Below are 21,983 nucleotides of genomic sequence, written 5' to 3'. Positions count from 1 at the left end.
CTGAAGAAGTTGTGTGGGGTTTGGACTGAATGCAGCAGACTGCAAGAGGATCTCCACCAGTGGCCTGTGCTGACCGGCAAGTCAGACCCGAAGGGAGAAACAAAACTGAAGGCACCAGATGAAGAGAGGGAGGAGAGCCAGTATCTGGGCGAGGCTGACCTGACTTGGACCGACAGCTGTTCCTCTACCAAGACTTCTTCTGTCTAATGTCCGCTCGCAGGAGAAAAAAGTGGATGCAATTAAGGCTCATTAAGCAATGTTTTTTCAACACCATGGCCCTTTCTGCTGAAGCACGACTTTTCTACAATAGAGTGGCAGTTATCAGCATCGGGAAAAGTTGTGTGGGGCTTGGACTGAATGCAGCGGACCACGAGAGGGTCCCCACTGAAGGCATACGCAAACAAGCCGGACGGACTGGAGGGGAGAAACGAAACTTAAAGTGCCGGATAAAAGGAGGGAGAAGGGGCGGTATCACAGTGAGGCTGGCCTGACTCGGAGCCGAGAGCTGCTCCTCTACCAAGCCTCCTTCTGTCTAGTGTCTGATCGCAGGAGAGTGACGTGGATGAGATGTGATTTGGGCTCACTCAGCAACAGGAGATCTGGGACCGCTCTGCTCACATCTTCACAGAGACATGGTTAACACCTGACATCCCGGATCAAGCTGCTGTACTGGATGGACTGACCTTGTGGGGGCCATTTGGACACAAGACTCTGATGCAAGTTAAAAAAATGCACTGCAGGAGTTGAACGATGCCATCAGCTGCAACATCACCAAGCAACCGGATGGAATCTTCAAAGCAGACTAGCTGCTGATTTTAATCAACTCAACCTTCAACTGCAAAGATGTAGCAGGATCAAGGATAATTGTAATTTCGCTTTTTAAACTTTGTTTAAAAAATGAACAATAAAGTTTGAGAGAAAGAGAGCGAGAGAGAGAAAGAGACAGAGAGAGAGAGAGAGAGAGAGACCTGCTTTTATACTCTTTGTGTCCACAGTGGCGGGCAATATAAAAATGTGGAAGTACAGACTTGTTAGAGAAACAGCCCGAGAGCCGGCAATGGTGTAATTTACTTAGAAGGGGGAGGAGCAAAATCTGGGGACTGGTAAGATGGAGGGAAATCTACCGCAGTTCATTTGCAAATACTATCCACGATATTTTGATACAAATTTGGTCAAAAACTGTATCCCTTTATGTGGGAATCACAAAGACACAGACACGCCAAATTACTGGAAGGAGATTTATTTCTTTATCAAAGCAGTTAAAGCAGCATTTTTTTAAACACACGGAGCAGTTTCAGTTGGTACAGTAACAAGGCTTTTCACTGACTCCCCGTAAAAATCCTGCAGCACAATAACATTATGCAAAATAGGATCACAAGGAGGAAAAAGAGTGGCATAAATCACATTTTCTCCTTCGTTTGTTTTCTCAACAGGGCACTGAGTTTCAGACTGTTATCCACAGAGTTAAGACATCTACAGTATGGTACGCCTTGACAGCATCCATCGGAAAAACGGCTGAATAGGAGACATGCTGTTGCTGGTCAAAACACTAGCACAATGCCTTTTTTTTAAAAACACCTAACGGCATCCAGAACATTAACACACAAAGAAACATGTCGGGAGGTATTGCAAGCACAGTCCAATTAGGAGTGATCACCGATATCAAGGAACAAATGCCAAAACTGTAGATTAGTATTGTAACTTAGAGAAAAGCTACACTTAAATTAACTGTCAAAACCAGTTATTATCATTTACAAATGACTAACATATAATTACACATCCACTTCAAGCCTATGTTGGTTTCGGATGGTGTGTAGACTGATTTAATGAGTCTGAGAAATAACTGAGATTCCTACCAAATGGAGACATTCTGTGTTTTAATAATGCAGCAAATTCTTTGTTGGGGTGAAGTGAAGAACCTGCCCCAGTTCCAAATATTCTTCCTTTGCTGCACAGTCAATAACGCAACACTTAACCCACAACAGAGCATCACACATACAACTGCTGACCTTATTCCACTCATCCAGCAAGGGTACGAGCCTGAATACTTGAACAAAGCGTTAAGACAACCTACAGGATGCCAGAAGGTACTGCATATCATCTAAAAATATCATGCCGTCCATATAACACTTGGATTATACGATTTTGTACAGTTTAAAGTTCACAAAAGTCACTGTCCAGAAACAGTCACGCAGGCCAGTTATACTCTGATTTTGGACTGTGTCTATATTCAGGTGAGCTATTACCAAAAGCTTGTGCATGCACAAATCAGCCAGTAAGGCTCAAGCTCCAGGCTTTGGCAAAAACAGGCTTATACTGTAAAGGTACATGCAAAAAGAAGCGCAGGGCTCGAGACTATTAAATTCACCGTATATTTTGGCCGACTTGGAAGATGCCACTTTCTATCCCTTAAAAGAAGCTTCTTATTCTTATTGTAATGTAAGGTGTTTTTAAGAACATAAGAACATTTTGAGTAATGTGCTTATTTGTTTACTTTCAGAGAGTGAGATGAGAAGATGGACACCACTCCAATGTGTGTTAAGTATGAGGCTGCAGCTATGAGGCCATTAGCCTAGCTTAACATTAAGACTGAAACCAGATGGGCAACTGCGACCTGCAAGAGGATGAGGTTGCATGGCTAACCTGTACTCATTCCAAGGGCGTCAAATGTGCCAGTCACGTCAGTGGCCCTCAACCTCTGATACTGACGTACAAGGCACCCTTTAGCATCTGTATGAGACGCACTGGGCTTTCAACTTACTCCATCCATGGCAATTACAAGGACAAAAAAATCCAAGTAGGTGGATGGACCAAACATACACAGGACTTTTACTCAGGAGCCTGACGTTTGTGTCTTGTGTGAAACTCAAAGTAAACTTTGTGCGTTTTTTTTTTTTTCCCTCTGGTGACATATTTAACATCAAATCAGTTTGTATTTCCTATTTTGTATCTGTATTTGTTTTTCTTATTGCAATTCATATAAAGTGTCTTCCTGGAAAAGCGCTAAATAAGTCCTTTCCATTATTACTATTATTATTATTATCACATGATATCTGTGGCATGAGTATGTCATATGACATACTTGTTAATTTAAAATTACATAACAAACATACTTATGTGAACCCAAACCATGATCTTCTTTCTTGAGTTAACCATGTACTTTTATTGGCTAATCTAAAGTAGTTTTGATGATGAAACCTAAGTTTGACATCAGGATGAAAGTTTATTTTGAAAGACATTACAGGATGTAACAAGCAAACATTGACATGGACACAGACATGTCCAAAACTGATGCAAGAGGGATACCTGGAATGTCATAGTTTGAAGTGTTGGGCTGACCAAGCTGCTGTATTTGATGAGTTGAGAGAGAACATGTTGAAATGGTGAGCGCTGATGGTAGTTGTCTAATAACTGACTGCCTGTCAACATGCGCTTGCATGCCAGACGAGCGTTAATATAGATCCCAGAGCTTGTCTTGGCAAGTCCCAGCCTACTGTGCTGTAACTGACTAGTACTACATGACCCCTTTGCCCTAACCCTAACCATCTCCAACCTCAACGCATCCACGGGACGAGTACTAGCCAATCACAGTACTGTAGGACAGGACTTGCCAACAAAAGCATGCCAGGCGACCACCATTGGCCAAGGTATTGTGCCAGTCAGTCAACTGAATGCAGAGACCAAACACCTATGAAACCTAGTTAGCCACATTCACACCACCTGTTCAAGGCGGGAATATCATGCCGATATGCCGCCTCACATTTCTGTTTATAACGTCTGATCACAGAAAGGGGGGGGGCGAGAGTGGTCTCGCCTCTGAGCCGGGATAGGAGGCAGTAACAGTGCTGTAACAAGGTCTGTGTAAAATGAAAGCCAGAAACACATTTGAATATGTGTCAGAAGTGTGACATTTTGGCGATGTGTGCAAACCACCGTGGGAGATTTAAAAAGCAGCTATTAGCATAGCAGCTACGTTAAAGAAGAATAACAGCGGCTGTAAATTTCCACAAATTGGGAAAACAATGAGATTTGGGAGCTCCTCACCCTCTGAGCAGAGGACAAAATCAGCCATATCAGAGAAGGTAAACAATTGTGATTGACATGTTATGCATTTGATACTGTCTAGAAAGTGCAACCAATGCATTTATTATATGTCACGCTAGAGGCGTACGCTCATGTGTTATATGTCAGGCTCTTCATGCCTCTTTGATCACGGGAGCGGGATGATGCTGCCATCGTTTGATTCTTTGTAAAAGCGGCTTATGTTTTAACTGTGGTTTTGTAATGTAATTGTGACAGTGTGACGTCACAATAAGTGAAGTCCACACTGTATGTAAATGTAGCTTACTGATGTCCTTGACGACCTGTCTTTGACCAGCGCCTTTCAGCTCACAAATGAACTTCATGAACTGAATTTTTCATCCAGGGCTTCTATGCAGCATAACTGGAAATTCACTACGCCACAGCTGTAAAAACAAAACAAAACAAAAAACAACTTTAGGGGGTTTTGGTAATTAATTAAAATCTTTGACAGAGCCAGGCTAGCTGCTTTTCCCCCGATTTCAGTTTTTATGCTAAGCTAGGCTAATTGCTTCACAGCTCCAGCAGCTCCATACTTAATGCACAAATATGAGATAGGCATCAGTCTTCTCATAAATCATCTAGTCAACAATAGGCATATTTACCCAAATATTACTTTAAGCCCCCCCCCTTTACCTGAAATAGATACTTTATACATAATCACAATATGATTGTATAAATAATAGTATTTTCACTTGCAGAAGGAACACTGACTCTATGTTATACCGGGAAAAAGAGACACACACTCACACATTCAAAGTTCCTTAGAAATGGTTATGCAAATGGTAGAAAAGCTTTGGCATATTTTGCCTACAAGTTGTGCCTGCACACTTGGAAAGAAGAGCGGAACGAAGCAGTGTGAAGCTTCACGCGGCTCTTCCTTTAGTTTTTATGTCGCAGTCCCACATAAAACTGTGGTGAGTTTTATTACCTACACTGTATGCTATTTACACGGTTTTCATTTTATTAGGCCTTAGGGTTTTAAGGTGAACGTTTGCTACATGTTCCCAGGTGTTCAGACTGAGATTAACGACGCCACCTTAAATGTATCGCTATGACAGTAATAGACTAGCTCGTGTGCACAATTTGAAGTACCGACAGGGCACAGCTACACGTTTAAGTACCACCCCGAAACAAGCTCTACAGGGAGATGATCTTTATACTAACCAAGCACTTAAAGAGATGATGGTGAAGGAAACTTTCTAATAGATTCTTAAAAGATGTGATTGTGGCTGATTGGCTTTTACAGTAATCCCCAGAGCAGAGTGTGTGAATGCTCTATGAGTCAGAGCTAAAATACTACATCTCGGTAACCATTACACACAGTGACAAGCGAAACCTTTCATTCTAATTGCTGTACTGATTCCCCGTTAATAACAGTACCTTATCATCCTAAAAAAAAGCTTTGGAAAAATAATAAAACACTTAAAGAGGGAACTAACATTCTGACCTATAACACATCCATGGCTACGATGAGATCAACGAATACTGATTATCATCAACAGGCACCACTTTAAACAGGTTTACAACATGAAACCAGCCACACTTTCTCGGCTGGCTGAAAACAGCCTTGAACACTTACTGCAAATGTGTCTCAGAGAGGTGTTGCAACAGGAGGACGGTGCTCCGGGAGAAATAACTGTTCTGAATTAGGGCACACATTACATGAGAGAGGCTGCAGGGGGAGAGTGAACTGAAGACACAGGCAATAACATAAACTGAGTGCCTGTGCGTGCTGAATAATTCAGTCGTCCCCATCAGATCTTGAAACAGGAAGGCTGAGAGGGGAGGCGTCTCCACCAAAAACAAACACCAAACCCCCGAAAACCGTGGACTGCTATTGCTCGGGATGTCATCATGCTCGTGGAGCTTTCTGTACACCTCCTAGTAAGTGATGCCTTATTTGTCATGCTATACTGTAACATTGCATAGAAGTTAGAGCTTACTCTAGGGCGGATGGGTACAGTAGGCGGGGACTCTCTGGTGATCTGCTTCATTCATGCCCTACCAGGTGGATGCTACAGAAAAAAAAAAAAAGGAAATGGTGGGAGCCATTTTGGGTCCTGCTGCGCGTTCAGTCGCTCCGCTCCTGGCTACAACAGAGGAGAGAGGTGAGAATGTATCTAATTGGCATGGCACAAACACTGCAGCGGCCAGAGAGACACCTGCGACCGTCACTGTGAGGCGATGAGGCGCTAGCAGCTGCCGGGGGAGGAGCAGACTGAGCCGCACATGCTCAGTTTGGAGGAGGACTCGGGCTCCGGCTCGGGTTCTGGCTCGAGGGCATCATCATCAGTGGCCCCGGCCTCGACTTCTCCATCCCCGTCTCCGCTGGCATCATCGCCCCCAGCCTCTGACTGACCCTCCTCCTGACGCCTTTTCAATCTGAGAGACAGACACAGAAGCAATCATAAAACCTGTATATGCATACATACACCATGTTTTTAACCTTTAGTCAACTTAACCTTTAGGTTAAAAATATTTTTTTTTGTTTAAAGAAAACTACCAGAAAATCAGCATAAAAAATAAACGGTGTAGTACAAAAACTAAACTAAACAAAAAAGGAATATGACCTGAAAATAAAGGTCAAAGATATAATTATTGTGTTAAATAATTTTAAATGCATAACTATGATATTCAGAAATATAGTTCTCTGTAAACTTCCCCCAGCTTTAAGTTTTTTAAAAAAAATCTAAGTCTAGCAATCTTGCAATTTTTGGAACATTTCTTGCCAATTTGCTCAAAGCCTTTACCAAACTAAATTGCTCAGGGTTCAAAGGTTTAAATTCTTGTGAAAGGCATCTGCATGCAGCACAAGTAAAGATGTCCATCCAGGTTTCAGAGGGTTACCCCTTTCTGGATAAACAGGAAGGTAAAACTTCCATATGTTCCTATCCTCCGAGCACATCTGGTCCTCAGAAAAGAGGTAAAATGAAACAGAAAGAAATAGCAAGTGGTTTAATGTAATGAATGTAATAAGAAGCCTGGAGACTATTATATAGTAGGGTGCTTGTCTGCTGTGCATAATTCTAGATATCATGTCCTCCATTATAAATAGAAATAGACTGCCATTAATTAGAGCAAAAGGATATAATAAGACATTTGCGAAACAGAAGGATTTCAGTAACACTGCAGTGGCAGGACCCAGTCAATAATAAATGAGGCAATAATTTAGAGCAGTACTGAACCAATACTCCTCCTCTGACATAGCAGAAAGGACACATATTCAATGATAAATGGACCTCTTAGTCTATATTTATGATGTGCTGTATATTTTACCGACATACAGAAAAGATTAGATGCATAATGTTTAGCAATGGCAGGGTGGGTTCTTAAAAACCTTCTGTCATCTATGATTTACATATCCCAGTCACTTCATTAGAGAGGCTTGGCTGTCTCTCCGGTTTGGAATAATGTGCGATCCTCTCCTGTATGCTTAACGCCTTCCTCTACCAGATGCACTGCACTATGTTTTATATCCAACATAAATTAGAACTGGACGTGCCTACAAGTTTTTAACTCTCCTGACTTTCTCAGAGATTTTGCACAGCAGCCACACATCAGGGTTTGTTCAGTATTAGCTCCACTTTGGTCCCAGTCATGGGTTAAATGCAGGTGGCAGTGAAGGACATGTTTACTTCCAACTCTTTATCACAGCAAAAGCATTATTTGTGAACCTTTGGAGTGGATTTTAAGAGGAAAACTACCTTTTCACTAGACCTGACGATTATTTCTAGCAATAATTATAACTTGGTACTCATAACTTGGCAGAGTACTGCTGAGGTCTGGGAACACAGAGATAAAGTCAATAAAGTTTGATGGTTCAAGAAGCATAAGTGGTCAGACGATCACACAGGTAATGATCAAAACTCCTGGGTTAGCCAGAGAATGAAACATTATTCAGAAAACTTAAAATACTATTCTCTCTTTGCACAATAGTGTATGATGGTGTAATAGGGCCACTGTAGGTTAAAAAAAAATGATTTGGTAGATGGGGATATGATTATGCAGAATTATGCAAAATGAAGATATTTTCTAAGATTAAAGCAGTAAATTCAGAAGGAAAACTCACAAATTTATTACAAAGAACTGAATATTCTTTGAGAATGTACAATCAACATTCAACCCCGTCCACGTTTCTTTTTTTAAAAACCTGTCTCTTTAATTGTAGTTCTGCAGTCGCAGTTTGATTGCCTTTGCATGGTCACCATATTATCCAAATATTAATTGACTGAAAAACACAATACACTATAAAGATTAGTATGCAGTATGCATTTGGGACATAGCAATAGTTTTCCTTTGCACAAAGGGATAATTAGCAATATTGCTGATGTCAAACTGTTGGTTTGTTAAAATTATGTACAATTGTCTGAAGAGATGTTTCCTGCCCTGTTTAATTTGTTAGATACAAAAAGATACAAAAGTAAAAACTTGCTATGTTGCATTACAGTTGAGAAAACGCTCAGCAAATCTGAAGAAATGGTAATGATTCTGACAATATTTTACTTTTTGCATTTGGTCCAGCAGGATGCAAACTTTCTCTCTGTGCTGGTGCATCACTGCTGAATGACAAAACAGAAAAGTCTGCTTTTAGCTCGTGTTAGAGATGGTCTGCTGCTCTCGTGTTCCCTTACTTCTCACGGTTGAAGATCATGAACTCTTGCTGCACCACTTCAAGGCACTCCTGTAGGTAGTCATTCTCCTGCAGGCAGGCAACAGGGCAAAACATCGTCATCATCATCGTGGTCTTCCACATCAACATCAACCTCGTTATCATCATTAAGAACTGCACGTAAAACTTTGCGTCAACTTGAATCCATCAGCTGCCTGACCTCTGAGGTGAAAATGTCTCTTTGCTCATTTCCTTTTTATCCGCCGTTGCTCTTTTTTAAACAAGTCATGAATTGTTTGTGAGCCCTCCTCAAATTGGATGTTTGGCCCGAGACAAAAATAGAAGCTCACATTTCCGAAAAGCACTTGAGGCCATGACAACAGCAGTGAAGGCTTCATAATTTAATAATCTTGGTAATAACGGAGTATGGGCACACGCGAGCAGCCACGCACACGTATGTGCCACACACTCGCACAGACACCGAGTCTCCTAACCCTGCTATTGTTGGAGGTGCACACTCCTTGCACACGCTGATCGACGGTGATAACACGTGACACATGCACGTCTGCAAACGCAAACGCGCGCACACACACACACACACACACACACACACACACACACACACACACACACACACACACACACACACACACACAGAGGTCTGACGTTAATAACACTGATGTCATGATGACTGTCTGATGAGAACAGGCTGTTTCTCATAAATACAGAGAGGATATCTCCTGTCTGTGGTAAATAATGTCTCAATCAAACATAACAAGGCAGAAGAGACAGACAGACAAACTCCGGTTCTGGTCTCAGTATACACAGAGCACATCAAAATACGTGAGCGTGGCATCAATCTTTTCATCTAACTCTCAGCAAGATATTGAATACGTATTTCTAAACCTTTAAGATACTTATCGAGACCATAATGTTTTAGCCATAAGGATTAATCAGTAATGAAATGGTTAGATTAAGCCATAAGAGTATTTACTACTTAAAAAAAAAAAATACTTTAAAAGAACATTAAAGGGTGCATCAGTGTCAATGTTCTAAAACAAAAGAATTAAAGATGTCTTCATATTAAAAATGACACATTTTGTGTAGAAATAAATTACATAATTAATCATGATAAAGCCATGCTTAAACAGTTAATATTCAGCTGGAGCCAGTAACTGATCAGTTTAGCTTAGCATAAAGGCTAAAGACAGTGGAAACCAGCTAGCCTGGGTTTATCCAAAGGTAGCAAAAATCTTCATAGCAGTGCCATTAAAGCTCATCAATTTCTACGAGGTATCTCTGAACCAGTGTAAAAATGATTGGACTGAGCCGAAAATTTGAATGTGACAAGTATCCAGTATGGATAATGTACTTTTTACAAGTTCTAGTATCAGCTGAGTAAAATGTGTCAGTCAGTGATGAAGGAAAAACCTCAGTTGGGTAGCTGTGTTTAAACCATCTGAAGCACAGTCCTGATGTTTTAATAGTTTTCAAAACAAAAACAAAAAACTATAGCATCTTCTGATGCTATAGTTTTATCAATTATCAGTTTCAAGTTCTATCAATTTCAGGCTTAAATTGACCCATTTCTGGTTTAACTGCTTCCTGTTCCGAGTACAGATATGGATACAGATCATTTAGTTGATTAACCAGATACAGATAATGGTGTGCTTGCTAATCTAACAGGATCTTACTGCTCTCAGTCAAGACATAGTACAGCATATAACCCCCTGTAAAGGGGTGTATTGCTGTTTCTAAACTTTGTTTAGTATGGCTTTGGCAAACAATCTTTCATCCTAAGTTAACAGGCTGCTAGCTCCAGCTATTTAAAAAAAACGTTTCTGTTTTTTCATGAGAGTGGTTCTGAACTTTTATCTAACTCTAGGCAAGAAAACAAAAAAAGCAAATTTCCTAAAACAACATTTTCTTAAATGTCAAAATCCTCACGTTTTGGTATAATAATTGTTACTTTTACAATACCCTAGTGTATTCTTCTTATTTTCATCTGTTCAGAATAGAGCAAAATGTACTGAAACATCCTCATATAATGGCTCGTGTGATATCTTACAAAATATGTACATGGTTGGTATGATATATTATGAATTGGTGCCCTAACCGGTTGGGTTAACTTTAGGAAAAGAATCATGGGTGAGCTTATGTACATACATAACATTATCGATAACATAACGCAACGCTGACTCATAGTTTTACACAGGACACAAACCAGTCTTTTAGGTGAAAGTCCTGTGTTTGCTTGATTGATCCACCACCCCACACTGACTCTGTCACTCTTTATACTAAGTCACCTGACTTCCTCCTTTGCTCCAGTCATACAGCCTAATGGAGGACAGCCTGCAGCACATTGGTCACTTGATCACAGCTTCCTGGCTCATGGTTACATGGGTTGTATACAAATTATAGTGCAATTTTATTTTTGTACTTATACCAACATTTAAGAGAACAGCCTGAATAAACAGTGTGACAGCAAAGGAGAGACTACTGTGGGAATATTTATAATCTAAAAAGATTTAACTGATCAGTGTACTTACAAGATGCCTGCGGCCAGCGTGCTTGTACAGTAAATCTCTCTTTATATTCACTACTACAATTAGCTCCTTTTTTTCTGCTGAGCTGAAATAATTCACCACAGCTGAAGAAGAAAGATGCTGGGATTTGGCCCTGCTCCCATCTAAAAATATGCACTTTTGACGGGAACTGACAGACCGGAGACTAAGGTAAACCTGAGCAGCATTGTTATCCAAGACTGGCCTTGCCTCTTCATTTGTACAGTATCCATGTTTTCCACGCCTACGCCTGCAGGTTATAATTTGCTCAGACACATGTGCCTGTGTCCTCTACATAATCATTTGCTTTTAGCACCTACATACTGAAAATAACACTAATCTGATCTGCACAAAGCTACAAAGATCACATTAACAGGGAAACAGTAAATTACAGCATCGTATAACGACAAATAACTATTTTAAATGTAGCAAAAGCTAAAAATAGCACTCTTCATCATCAGAGGGAATAAAGGCACTTAACAGATGCAGTGACATCTTGAATTCCACCTTCATCCTCACAGCTCCTAAATTCTCCTCCTCAGCAGAACATGTTTTTAATGCTGGAGTTATGCAGCATTTCACGAGTTTATCTCTTGAATCTAAAGCTTAAATATGAAAGATGGTGCAGATTATTAGCTAATCTGAGGAATGTGACCTGTCTATAAATGATTTTTTTTAAGAGACACAGGTACATGTACACACAAGCCCCTTTAACACTGCCTGTTCAGAGCACAAATATAATGCTGTTATGGCGCCTCGTCGTTCAGTATAAAAGGTACAATAATGGAATTGTGTGGGGGGGTTCTCGCCGTTAAGCTGCCATGGGAGGTAGCAGGTTGCTGCTAATTGGAGAGGCGGAGGAACAGAATTATGGGCAGCCTGGTTGGAACATTTTGATGATGTGTTATACATGCGACCCTCCACAGACTCAAGAAGTAGCTGTCAGCAGCTAATTCAAATTAGAAAAACAGTGGTCTTAAATGTCCGCAAATTGGGAAAACAATGAAATATGGGAGCTCCCTGCCCTCTGAGGAGATGATACGATCAGCTGCCATATAGCAAAGAAGGTAAATGATTGTTATTATTATGTTTTTCCAGTGATACTTTTTAGAAAGAGCTGCTGATGCATATTTTTTATGTTACATTGGTGGCTGATGCTATCGTGTAACATCTGACACCCGTGATGCCTGTTTGGATTCCACGATGCCGGCATGTTGTCTAAAATCAAACACTGAAATGGAATGATGCTTCTGTCACTTGGTTCTGTGTAAAAATACAAAAGAGGCATTAAGAAGGGACTTTGTGGTGGCCCTAAAGCACAGTCTTTGTGTAAAAAGGGCTACAGAGTGCTCCTGTAGTTTTGGTTTTTAAGATAGAATACATTATACCTTGTTTTTTATTGACTGTCTAATTTCATTTTACATTTTTTAAACATTTTTTCATTTCTCAGGTCTGTTGTAGAATACTAGTCTCTATTTTAAAAAAGTTTGCTGGAATGTGAAAAAAATGAAGATCAGAGATTGAAAAACAGCGTAAAACTTTAATCTAAATCTATTATCATTGTGTTATATGTAAATCAAACCACACTATACGGAGTTGAGCTCAGAGGCATTACAGACACTGTTATTGTAAAACTGCAGTATAACCAGCAGCTCTGTGCAGAGGATGCTGTCACTCACAGACTGCGAATCCTTGCTGTTGTCTCGAGACCGGTTCTTGGCCAGCCTCTTCTTCTTCTTGTGAAGCGGACGTGACTCCAGAATCATCTCCTCCAGCTCAAAGGTGGGATCGCAGTGGAGGCGACCTTTCTGCAGAAGGGAGACACACACAAGATAATTGGAAACAAAAACATTCACACTCAGTGTCATAAATCAGCTGCAGTATACACAGCCACAGAGCGCACAATGCACAGCACACACTGAACTGAATGCAGTGATTAACACACGTGAATGCACTACCCTGCACACAGTAATGTACTGCAAATCCACACACTATAGAGAAATACCATGAAGGAGCTGCATTCATTTTCCTTTGCATTATTTAGTTGCTACACATGCTCATTACGATCAGCAAACACGGAGGAGTGCCGCTGTGTGCTTCTAAGTGTTTATTGGATGTGTGTGTGTGTGTGTGTGTGTGTGTGTATCTGATCGCTTCACACTAACATTAGGAACAAATCCGGCCTCCATCTTCTTCTCGTACAACGGCATCCCAATTGACGTCAGCGAGGTAGGGAGATGTCTGCATGTCAGACAGGCTGGAGAAACGATGCTCTGGGTTCACTGTCAGTAGCTGCAAGGAAAGGATACACACACACACACACACACACACACACACACACACACACACACACACACACACACACACACACACACACACACACAGCAATGTCACCTACATCATGTCACCTTCCCGAGTAGCAATATCACCTTCACAACTTCTCTCCTCTCTCCTCACTCACAGCCAGACTCTCCTTTTTGGGAGGTGAAATAAACTTGACATCTTATGGGTGAAAAACAAATACCCGTTTGTTTCTTTCCTTCTTATCGTGCATGTTTTAAAGAACAGTTCACAAAAAAGGATTGCAGCTGGTGTGTGTGTGGCTGGGTTAGGTGAAGTGAACATAACAAGAAGCCAAAAATATTCTTTTAATTTGTAATCCTCCCTGGCCTCCCTGCACTCTTCTTTCAATTGCATCTTTCCATTAAAACTTCCATATTTAAGATTTTCAGTTCTTATTTACACCAGCTACAGAGCCCCAAAAGTCCCAAAGGGTTATATATATATATATATATATATATATATATATATATAGAATATATATATATATATTTATATATATATATATATATATATTATATATATATTATATAATATATATATATCTATATATATGTCTTGTGCACAAATTAAAAAGATACTACCTTTCTGGACTTGGTCGATTCATAATTATTTTGACATTTTTGTTTCTCTAGCTAACAGGCGAAATTCAGGCCCCCAGGAAAGCCACTCTTTTTCCCAGTGGCCACTCGCTGTATTGCAGTGAAAAAATTTCCTGGAACACCAAAAGTGTTTTCCACATAGACCACTGTTATAAAAGAGATGTCTGTAAAACTGTTGACAGGGCATCTAGAACTTTACACAAGTTATGACTCTATTTATTATGAAGTTTTAAACCATGGAGCTTTAGCATTTGTAAAACCTTCCTTGAGCCGATGTAAAGATTGGTGGCAATGTAAAGTCTATGAGCCGAGCGGGAACTTGTTGGCAGTGCCAGCTGGAGAAACACCACTGTCCATATTCAGCGGGCCACACAACTACATTTTTAGGGCGTATACACCAGGCGAGCAACTCCATTGGACTAAAGAGGTGCCATCTTGTCATACAGTATCTAGGTAGGGCTACTGTTATACATCTATGTATTTGATACTAGTTGTTGAGCTTGCTAGCTTGAGTGCCACGGGACACTGTCATGACTTAAAAACTGACATAAAATGCCATAATAGAAATAAAAAAACAATGTTCAAAATAGTAAGTTCTGGAATGAAACTTTGTTACATGAAAAAATAATGAAGTCTAGTAAACCCTGTTATTATAAAATCAGAGTCATAAAAGGCATTTCATATTAATTAGCTAAATTATGATGATTTCTTAAATTATATTACAAATTATTGGTTTGTTTATTATTTATCTTATACAATTTATTCATGTGACTTTTTTTCAGTCCCTCAATTGCTTTATTTACTATGTGTATAATTGTGCTGTTATGGGAGAGATAAATTAGAGCCCTTGCTAATGTACAAACCAACAGGGGGCACTGTTAATCAAATCAGCCACTCATCAGGGTTTGAATCAAAATATTGCAGTGATCTAGACAGATGAACGCCACACATGAGTGGAGTCACTTACTCCGGAGAGGAAATGAAAACTGGTTGTGTTTTTAATGGAATACCATCTGTTTCATTTTTCTCCTCGGGGTAAACACTGGAAACAATAATGCTATGTGGCTTCTGTTGTCATGTTAACTCTCCTCCCATGCTTTATTTTCTTCCTTTGGTCACAGGTTGATTCAGTTTTCTCCTGCAGGGCCCGTTACGTCTGTCTCGGTGGAGTCCAGACATGGTAATCGATCAGCAGCAGAGCGGAAGAGACCAAAGCTCTGTCCAGGACGCTCAGTCACTCAGACACAAAACACATGCACGCTCTCATGCTCACACTTACACTCTGCCAAAAAATATTCCTCTTAACAAGCCACGGTTTTTCATACTTACTCCCAAATCTTCTGTAAAATGACTGAAGAAATACTGCCAGAGGGGATGAGATAATTTGTTTCCAGCACAGTTTCACTTGTTCAGATGACAACACGTTGACACAGAGCAGAAAAAGGTAGACCGTAATTACAGAACAGAAATGTCTGATTCAAGGAAAGTGTTGAGCACATTTATATCCATTTAGCATAAAGGGAATTATCTCATCTTACTGGCAGAATTTCACTTGTAAGAAATATTGAGCCTCAATATGAGGTTAAATCATTTGTTATGATGAATATTATCGACAGCAATACACTGGCTGATACACAACCGTCTCTTCTCTCACCCACTTGCTCCATATCTGTGCTTTCAGCCCTCTGATTCCCATCTGTCGTTTCTCTTCTCCTTTGCCCTGAGGGTCTCGCCTCATCTTCCCTCCCTCCAGCTCCAGTCCCCCTTCACTACCTGATCCCTCTGTTTCTGTGGATTCACTGCTTTTTTCTTACCATATATGCACCTCAACATCACCTCTATACCACTGCTCTTCACCCTGCCCCCCCCCCCCATGCTTTTTTAATTGTCTTACTGATGTAATTTTCTAGTGGCAAAACTTAATGTATGGTTGATTGTGTTATCCTGAATTGTGTCTGTTATTTTTATTTTGCCATGTGAAGCACTTTGGGCTATGTGTTTGTATAAAAGGTGATATATAAAGAGTTGAGTTGAATTTAAAAAAAATCCTAAAACCTGATTATCATGAGTAATGAAAAGAAGACTGACAAGTTAAATGTTCAGAGGCATCTCAAGTTGTGTTCATTAAATCTAAGCAGCTCTCCACTTCTACTGGCAACCAGCTATCACTCAGTGGGAAAGGCTTCCAGGTTTTAAATTCTGAGGTAAATCCAACTATTTAGATAACAGCACTGAAAGTAAATTATACTCTGTTGTGTCTGGCTTACCTTCCTCAAGAGGGAAACCAGGTCCTTGGGCCAGGCTGGGCTGTACTGGACACTGACTGTACTGAAGAGCTGAATCAGGGACTCCACAGAGTTACTGGCGTGGATGTCGTAGGGCCTCTGGTATAGAAACAAGCAGAGGAAAAATAGATGACAAAGAGAAAAGGGAGGGGATGAATGGAGGCAAGAAGTTCAGTTTTGCAACCTAACAAAACAAAAACTCAAATTCCCATGATGCCGTACCCATCCACGCAGCACTTCAAAGATTGTCACCCCTAGTGACCACCAGTCTACTTCAAAGGCGTAGCCCGTGCCTCCACTTACAAAAGACTGGAAGATCTCTGGAGCTGAAAGCACAAACACAGAATCACTTCAGGAGCAGAGGAAGCCTTTCAAACCACTGTCTAAACATGTGGGGAAAAAAAAAAAAACAAGTGTTGCTTTACAGAACGTGTTGACATTTTGCAAAGCATCACTCGCTTTTTTTTTCTTTTTTTGCAGAATGTCAACAGGACCTGTTCACGTTCCCTCAGCTGTGCAGCGTAATCTCAAGATTAGATGGGACATTTTTGCATTTTTTTGCCTCGGCTTTTCATAAATAAACACGAGATCTGTAATTTCTATCATTTAGCTCACACAAGTGCCTCTTTAGTGATGATGAGTGAGAAAAAATATGTTTAGAAGTCTAGCACCTTCTGGCAGCAGTATCTAATTGAACACAGTGTATATGCTGTAAGCTTGCTTACAATTAACCAGTCCAATTTTGCTGAGGTTGTTATCCACCTACTAATGTCAGGAACAGTTTGTGCAAATGTACTGAAGTGTCCCTTTTATGGTGCATTCAAACATATCAGACTACAGACTACAGTTTTCTCACTGTAGCTGAATTTATAGACCATTCTCTCTTATAAGAATATCAATTCTAAATGTAATATAACTCAATTTTCCTTTGCCAAAAAATACAACCCTTTTTTAAAATAATCTTTCTTTTGTCGTTTGAGGATATTTATTTGCAAAAAGCAATAATTAGGATTAATATATTAAGATTACGCATGGTTTAGCTCCTCCTCGTGTCAATCTTAATCACCTTTAAATCTACTGGAACAGACTTACAAGAGGTGCAGCTCTTTTCCTTTAGAGCATCTTGTCTATGGTTAAGGAGTCCCCATCATGTCATTCATGTAAGTGTAATGTGAAGAAATTGTTTATTGAGAACCAACCAGCACTGATTCAAGACTAAGTTTAAGACCTAATTTTGAAGTAACTGAACTCATACTGCATCATCTGCTATTTGTTAAATTGTGTTGTTAATTCTTAACTTGTACATGTTTAACTATATTGTGTTGCTTTCTATCTTCATGTTGTTTGTCTTAACCATTGTACATACTATATCTTCATATTGTATTTTTTTATTATTTGAGTTTGCCTTATAACATTAGGCAAGGGACTACCCACAAAAACTAGCTCCCCAGCTAACTCAGCTCCATTTGCTTAAATGTGGATTCATTGTCACTTCTTAAATAAATGACTTACAAACTAAAATTACAAATCAGACATGGCTAAAAAAAGACAATTGTGATGCAGCTGCAGAGTAAAGTTACCCATGTAGGGCTTGGTTCCAGCTAAGGCTGTGGCTCGCTCTCCATCCTTTATTATTGTTGCTATGTTGAAGTCCGTTAGGTGAGCGTGACCTAAAAAGAAGGAACCACAAAATCCATCAAAACTAAAGACATCTAAACTTTGGTATTAATAAATTAATGTCTCTCACAATATACAGAGGAAACTTTAAAGTGTGTTGGAAGAAAAACAACAAAATCTGACATTTCAGTGGTTTTGTGGGTCAGGCAGAAGTCTCTGACTCTTCTGACATTGTTACTGTTGTGAACCATTAGTAGTCTGACGAGTCATTTTTGTGTCCTGCTTGTCATGATGGACTCAATTTTATTGCCGACTGTATACTGTGCACTTAAAAGGTTTTGGCTGTTAGGTAATTTCCACTTTTCCCTGACCACAAAGACACTTAGAAACATGACTACATGCATATTGTACAGGTAAATGTCAGACAACACATTATGCATTATGGACATATTCATATGTAACCTTTCTTTAATCTAATTTAGATCAGGACCTCTTTTGCAAAGAAACCTGATTACAGAATGAGAAATAAGAACAGCAATAAGACACAAAGTCAGTCATACACACATGTACATCGAAACACTTATCTAAAACCCTTTCAAAAAAGGTCAAAAATGAAAACTTGACGTTTATTTAATGGGATGAAATTTTCAAGTTTAAAGTCTTTCCAAATCAAGTATTTACTGGTGGGGTATCAGGAGTAAACCAGTCCTGGAATCCCCCTGATTTGAAAATGGCCCAGTAGCAAACTGCATCAAGGTGAACTGGGTATGTTAAGCTGCTAATCTCAAGAATAACACATTTTGTCTCATCAGCATTCATTACAAGTTTGAGGATGTCTAAAGAATGTGAAAAGAACACTGTAATCTAGACATGGCTTGAGGTGGAGAGAGGCCATGGTTTATGCAGATGATACAACATTGTGTCATTCGCATAAAAATGGATATCATAAATCTATGGTGGAGTAATTTTATTGTCAAACTATAATGCAAATAATAATGGACCAAGTACAGAACCTTGTGGTTCCCCTTTGATTGCAAGAAGGGAGGTTTGATGTCAGAACATCAGTACTGTACATATCAGCTGTCCTCTTTCACCAAAATATAAATGAACCCAGTTCTGAAACCAGTTATTTAGGCTTTGTCCAGACTGCTAGCCCAAATCTGTTTTTTAACATATCTAGATTCATTGTATTGTATTGCACCCAGATTCATTTTAGAGAGTCTAGCCAGCAAAAAAAAAAAACAACACATTAAATGTGATTTTTAAAAACTGGATCCAAACTCCATTTGGAGATGGTTAGAAATGCAATTCTTGTGTCTGTCTTTGAGAACAACATGGATGACAAAAGTCCATGGAAAGCTGAAATCTATATTAAACATTAGCGACTTCAATTATTAAGAGGGTAAAATGATGGACCTCCATATCTCATGCTTCCACATTGGAAAGTCGTGTTATCAGCATATCTTTGTAAGTATTGGGGCCTACCTCGTTACCACAGCAACATGTGCAGGTAGGTTGTAAACTCTGGACAAACAAATCTAATCTGATCACTTGCAAATATCAGCATGTATAGTTTGTCTGAAAGTTCTGATCTGACCTGATTTGCCCACTGTCTGAACATAGCCTTGTTTTTCCGTTCCTATCCAAGTAAGCTAAAATCAATGCTGAGTATTATGAAACCCATGTTTGCTGCACAAACACTCATACATAAAGCAAACAGTTCACATCCTTACCTTGCTCATCCAACAGGATATTGTCTGGCTTGACGTCTCTAAAGGAGACAATGAGAGACACACAAGGATTTGCCACATAAATTACCTTAATACAGAAAAACAACCTAATTTTAGGCATTTGCACCATCGTAGACATTGCAAACAATAGTCCGATTGCTATAAATTGCAAACAAAGTAATACACCTGCACATACATACACTGCTGCAATGAGATTATTAGTATTCTGCTGCATCAAGATACATACTATACAGCTGGTGGTGCTAATTTCCCAGTCAGGAGCTAGAATAGTAAGGAATTACACCTTAACAGACTTTATATGGTGAAAAGCAATGTTGAGGATGGAAACTGGTCCCAGCAGATTTGATGTTTGCATTTATGATTATTTTTTTTTCTCTTCTGCTGAGGTTTCAGTGGACATTTAAGTTGCATACTTCATGTATGTTATTATTTAATAAATCTGCTTTTCATTGCACTTTAACATTTACTATCAATACATCAACTTTTCCACCTTAGCCAAGCATAAAAACTAGTTTGTTATATTTTAACTTTTTAACTTTTTTTTCTAATTTGTATTGTTTTCCAATCAGTTTTTTTTTATGCCAGAATTTTTATGCCCCAGTTAAGAAATAGGTGAATGGAAACATTTATTCAATTGTTGTAGATATTAAAAGTGTTTTAGATTCAGGGCATTTGCTAAATGCCTGTAGCAGTGCCTAAACTCCTATAGTTTGTGGTCACGACTGGGATTAGATGTGTACAGTATGTGTGGATGTGAAAATCTGTAGGAGGTGTTTGTAGGCTGATGCATGTGTGAATTACTGTACATGTTGGTGCAACATGTTAAGCATGTGTGTGTGTCTTTGAGAGAAATGTTTTAATTTCCTGCATTTCAAATTTTGCCAGAGTGCATGAGAACACAACCACCACCGATCCCCCTGGGGGCTCTCGCAGGTTTGTCTGCACATGCTTATTACACAGAGCACCCATGCACACTCACACCCGTACGCACACACATCTCTACATTTCCCAGTCCCTCTAAGCCCTCCACAGGCAATTAACGGAGCGCACACAGCTTATTTAATTTTGCCTTACATCACGCTGGTGTGGAGAATACACATGGTCCACAGAGAGAATCCACACTTCCCATAGGACGCAACTGCTCACTGTGCAACGCTAAACTGATGCTAATATCATCTGCCAAAATTCTTGAGGGGAGTGGCGGAGGCGGTGGGGGTGTCTGATCCAGCAGTACAAGGCTTGAGGGAAATACTTACATGTTCAGAGGAGGAATCCTGATATAAGTGCCAGCTACAGAACCACACCGTTTTGTTTGATGTACAAAATTCACTGAACGTTTCATTCGTTTTGCAGTAAACACGGAAACCTCCTGTGTGAGCAGTTTTAACATGTTGTGTGCATTATGAAGACAAATGACGGTCTGTGCAGAGAGGAAACAGAAGAAGGGAGAGGAGAAAGGAAAAAAAGACTCTGCACTTTTACTTCCCTTCTTCTCATAGGACCAATTTTACCTCCTTGGGCATGGTGGCAGATGACAGTTGCTAGGAGACCAGAGACCCTTCTTCCTTCACTTGGTGCAACAAAATAATTGTATAGTATTCTCCTGTCAAAAACTTACAGCGTGGAACAAAATTGTAGAGCTGGGAACGGCCATGGATACCCAGGGATTGGATTACAGCTCTGAGAGCAGACACAATTGTGTCAAAGGCAGAACAGTGGATGTCAAGGAGAGCATGAATAAAAAATAAATTAAAAAAAACATTGAAAAAAAGATAAGCAGTATCTGTCACCTATTACTAATGGCTGCTCTGAAGTCTGACGTCTTTGCCAGCTAGATGAGGAAAAAAAGACACTGATTACCTATCATGTGGTGAAACGTGAGAGAGTGACTGACTCTTTGTAATTAGCATCACACACGCTTGTGATGTTAGCCTACATACTGCAGATGGAACTCATGACAATTATGACATGCTGTGCAGTAATACATGCAGGTGCACACAGTCAGCTTATTATAAATATGTGGGTATACAAGTACATTTGTAGAATGAAATGCACACATGGAAACCTATGTTTAACACAGTACATACTGTTTGTGATGGCTAATGTGTATATGCACTGATGCTTGAATCTTG

At 39.8% G+C, this 21,983-nt stretch overlaps 1 protein-coding gene across 1 annotated transcript in view; it reads right to left on the bottom strand.

Moving 5' to 3' along the window:
* Positions 1-983: 983 nt before the first annotated feature.
* Positions 984-21,983, bottom strand: part of LOC121954685 (serine/threonine-protein kinase 32C-like) — a 92,572-nt gene continuing 71,572 nt past the window's right edge. The window contains 9 exon segments of the mRNA XM_042502350.1: positions 984-6,465; positions 8,715-8,782; positions 12,936-13,064; positions 13,422-13,463; positions 13,465-13,548; positions 16,466-16,582; positions 16,706-16,809; positions 18,064-18,153; positions 19,834-19,871. Of these exon segments, the coding sequence (XP_042358284.1) occupies positions 6,276-6,465; positions 8,715-8,782; positions 12,936-13,064; positions 13,422-13,463; positions 13,465-13,548; positions 16,466-16,582; positions 16,706-16,809; positions 18,064-18,153; positions 19,834-19,871 (862 nt within the window). The 3' untranslated portion in view covers positions 984-6,275.

This window comes from Plectropomus leopardus, chromosome 15 (assembly GCF_008729295.1).
Source record: "Plectropomus leopardus isolate mb chromosome 15, YSFRI_Pleo_2.0, whole genome shotgun sequence".
Lineage (NCBI taxonomy): Eukaryota > Metazoa > Chordata > Actinopteri > Perciformes > Serranidae > Plectropomus > Plectropomus leopardus.
Note: the sequence above shows the minus strand (reverse complement) of the source record. Positions and strands in the feature narration are given on the sequence as shown.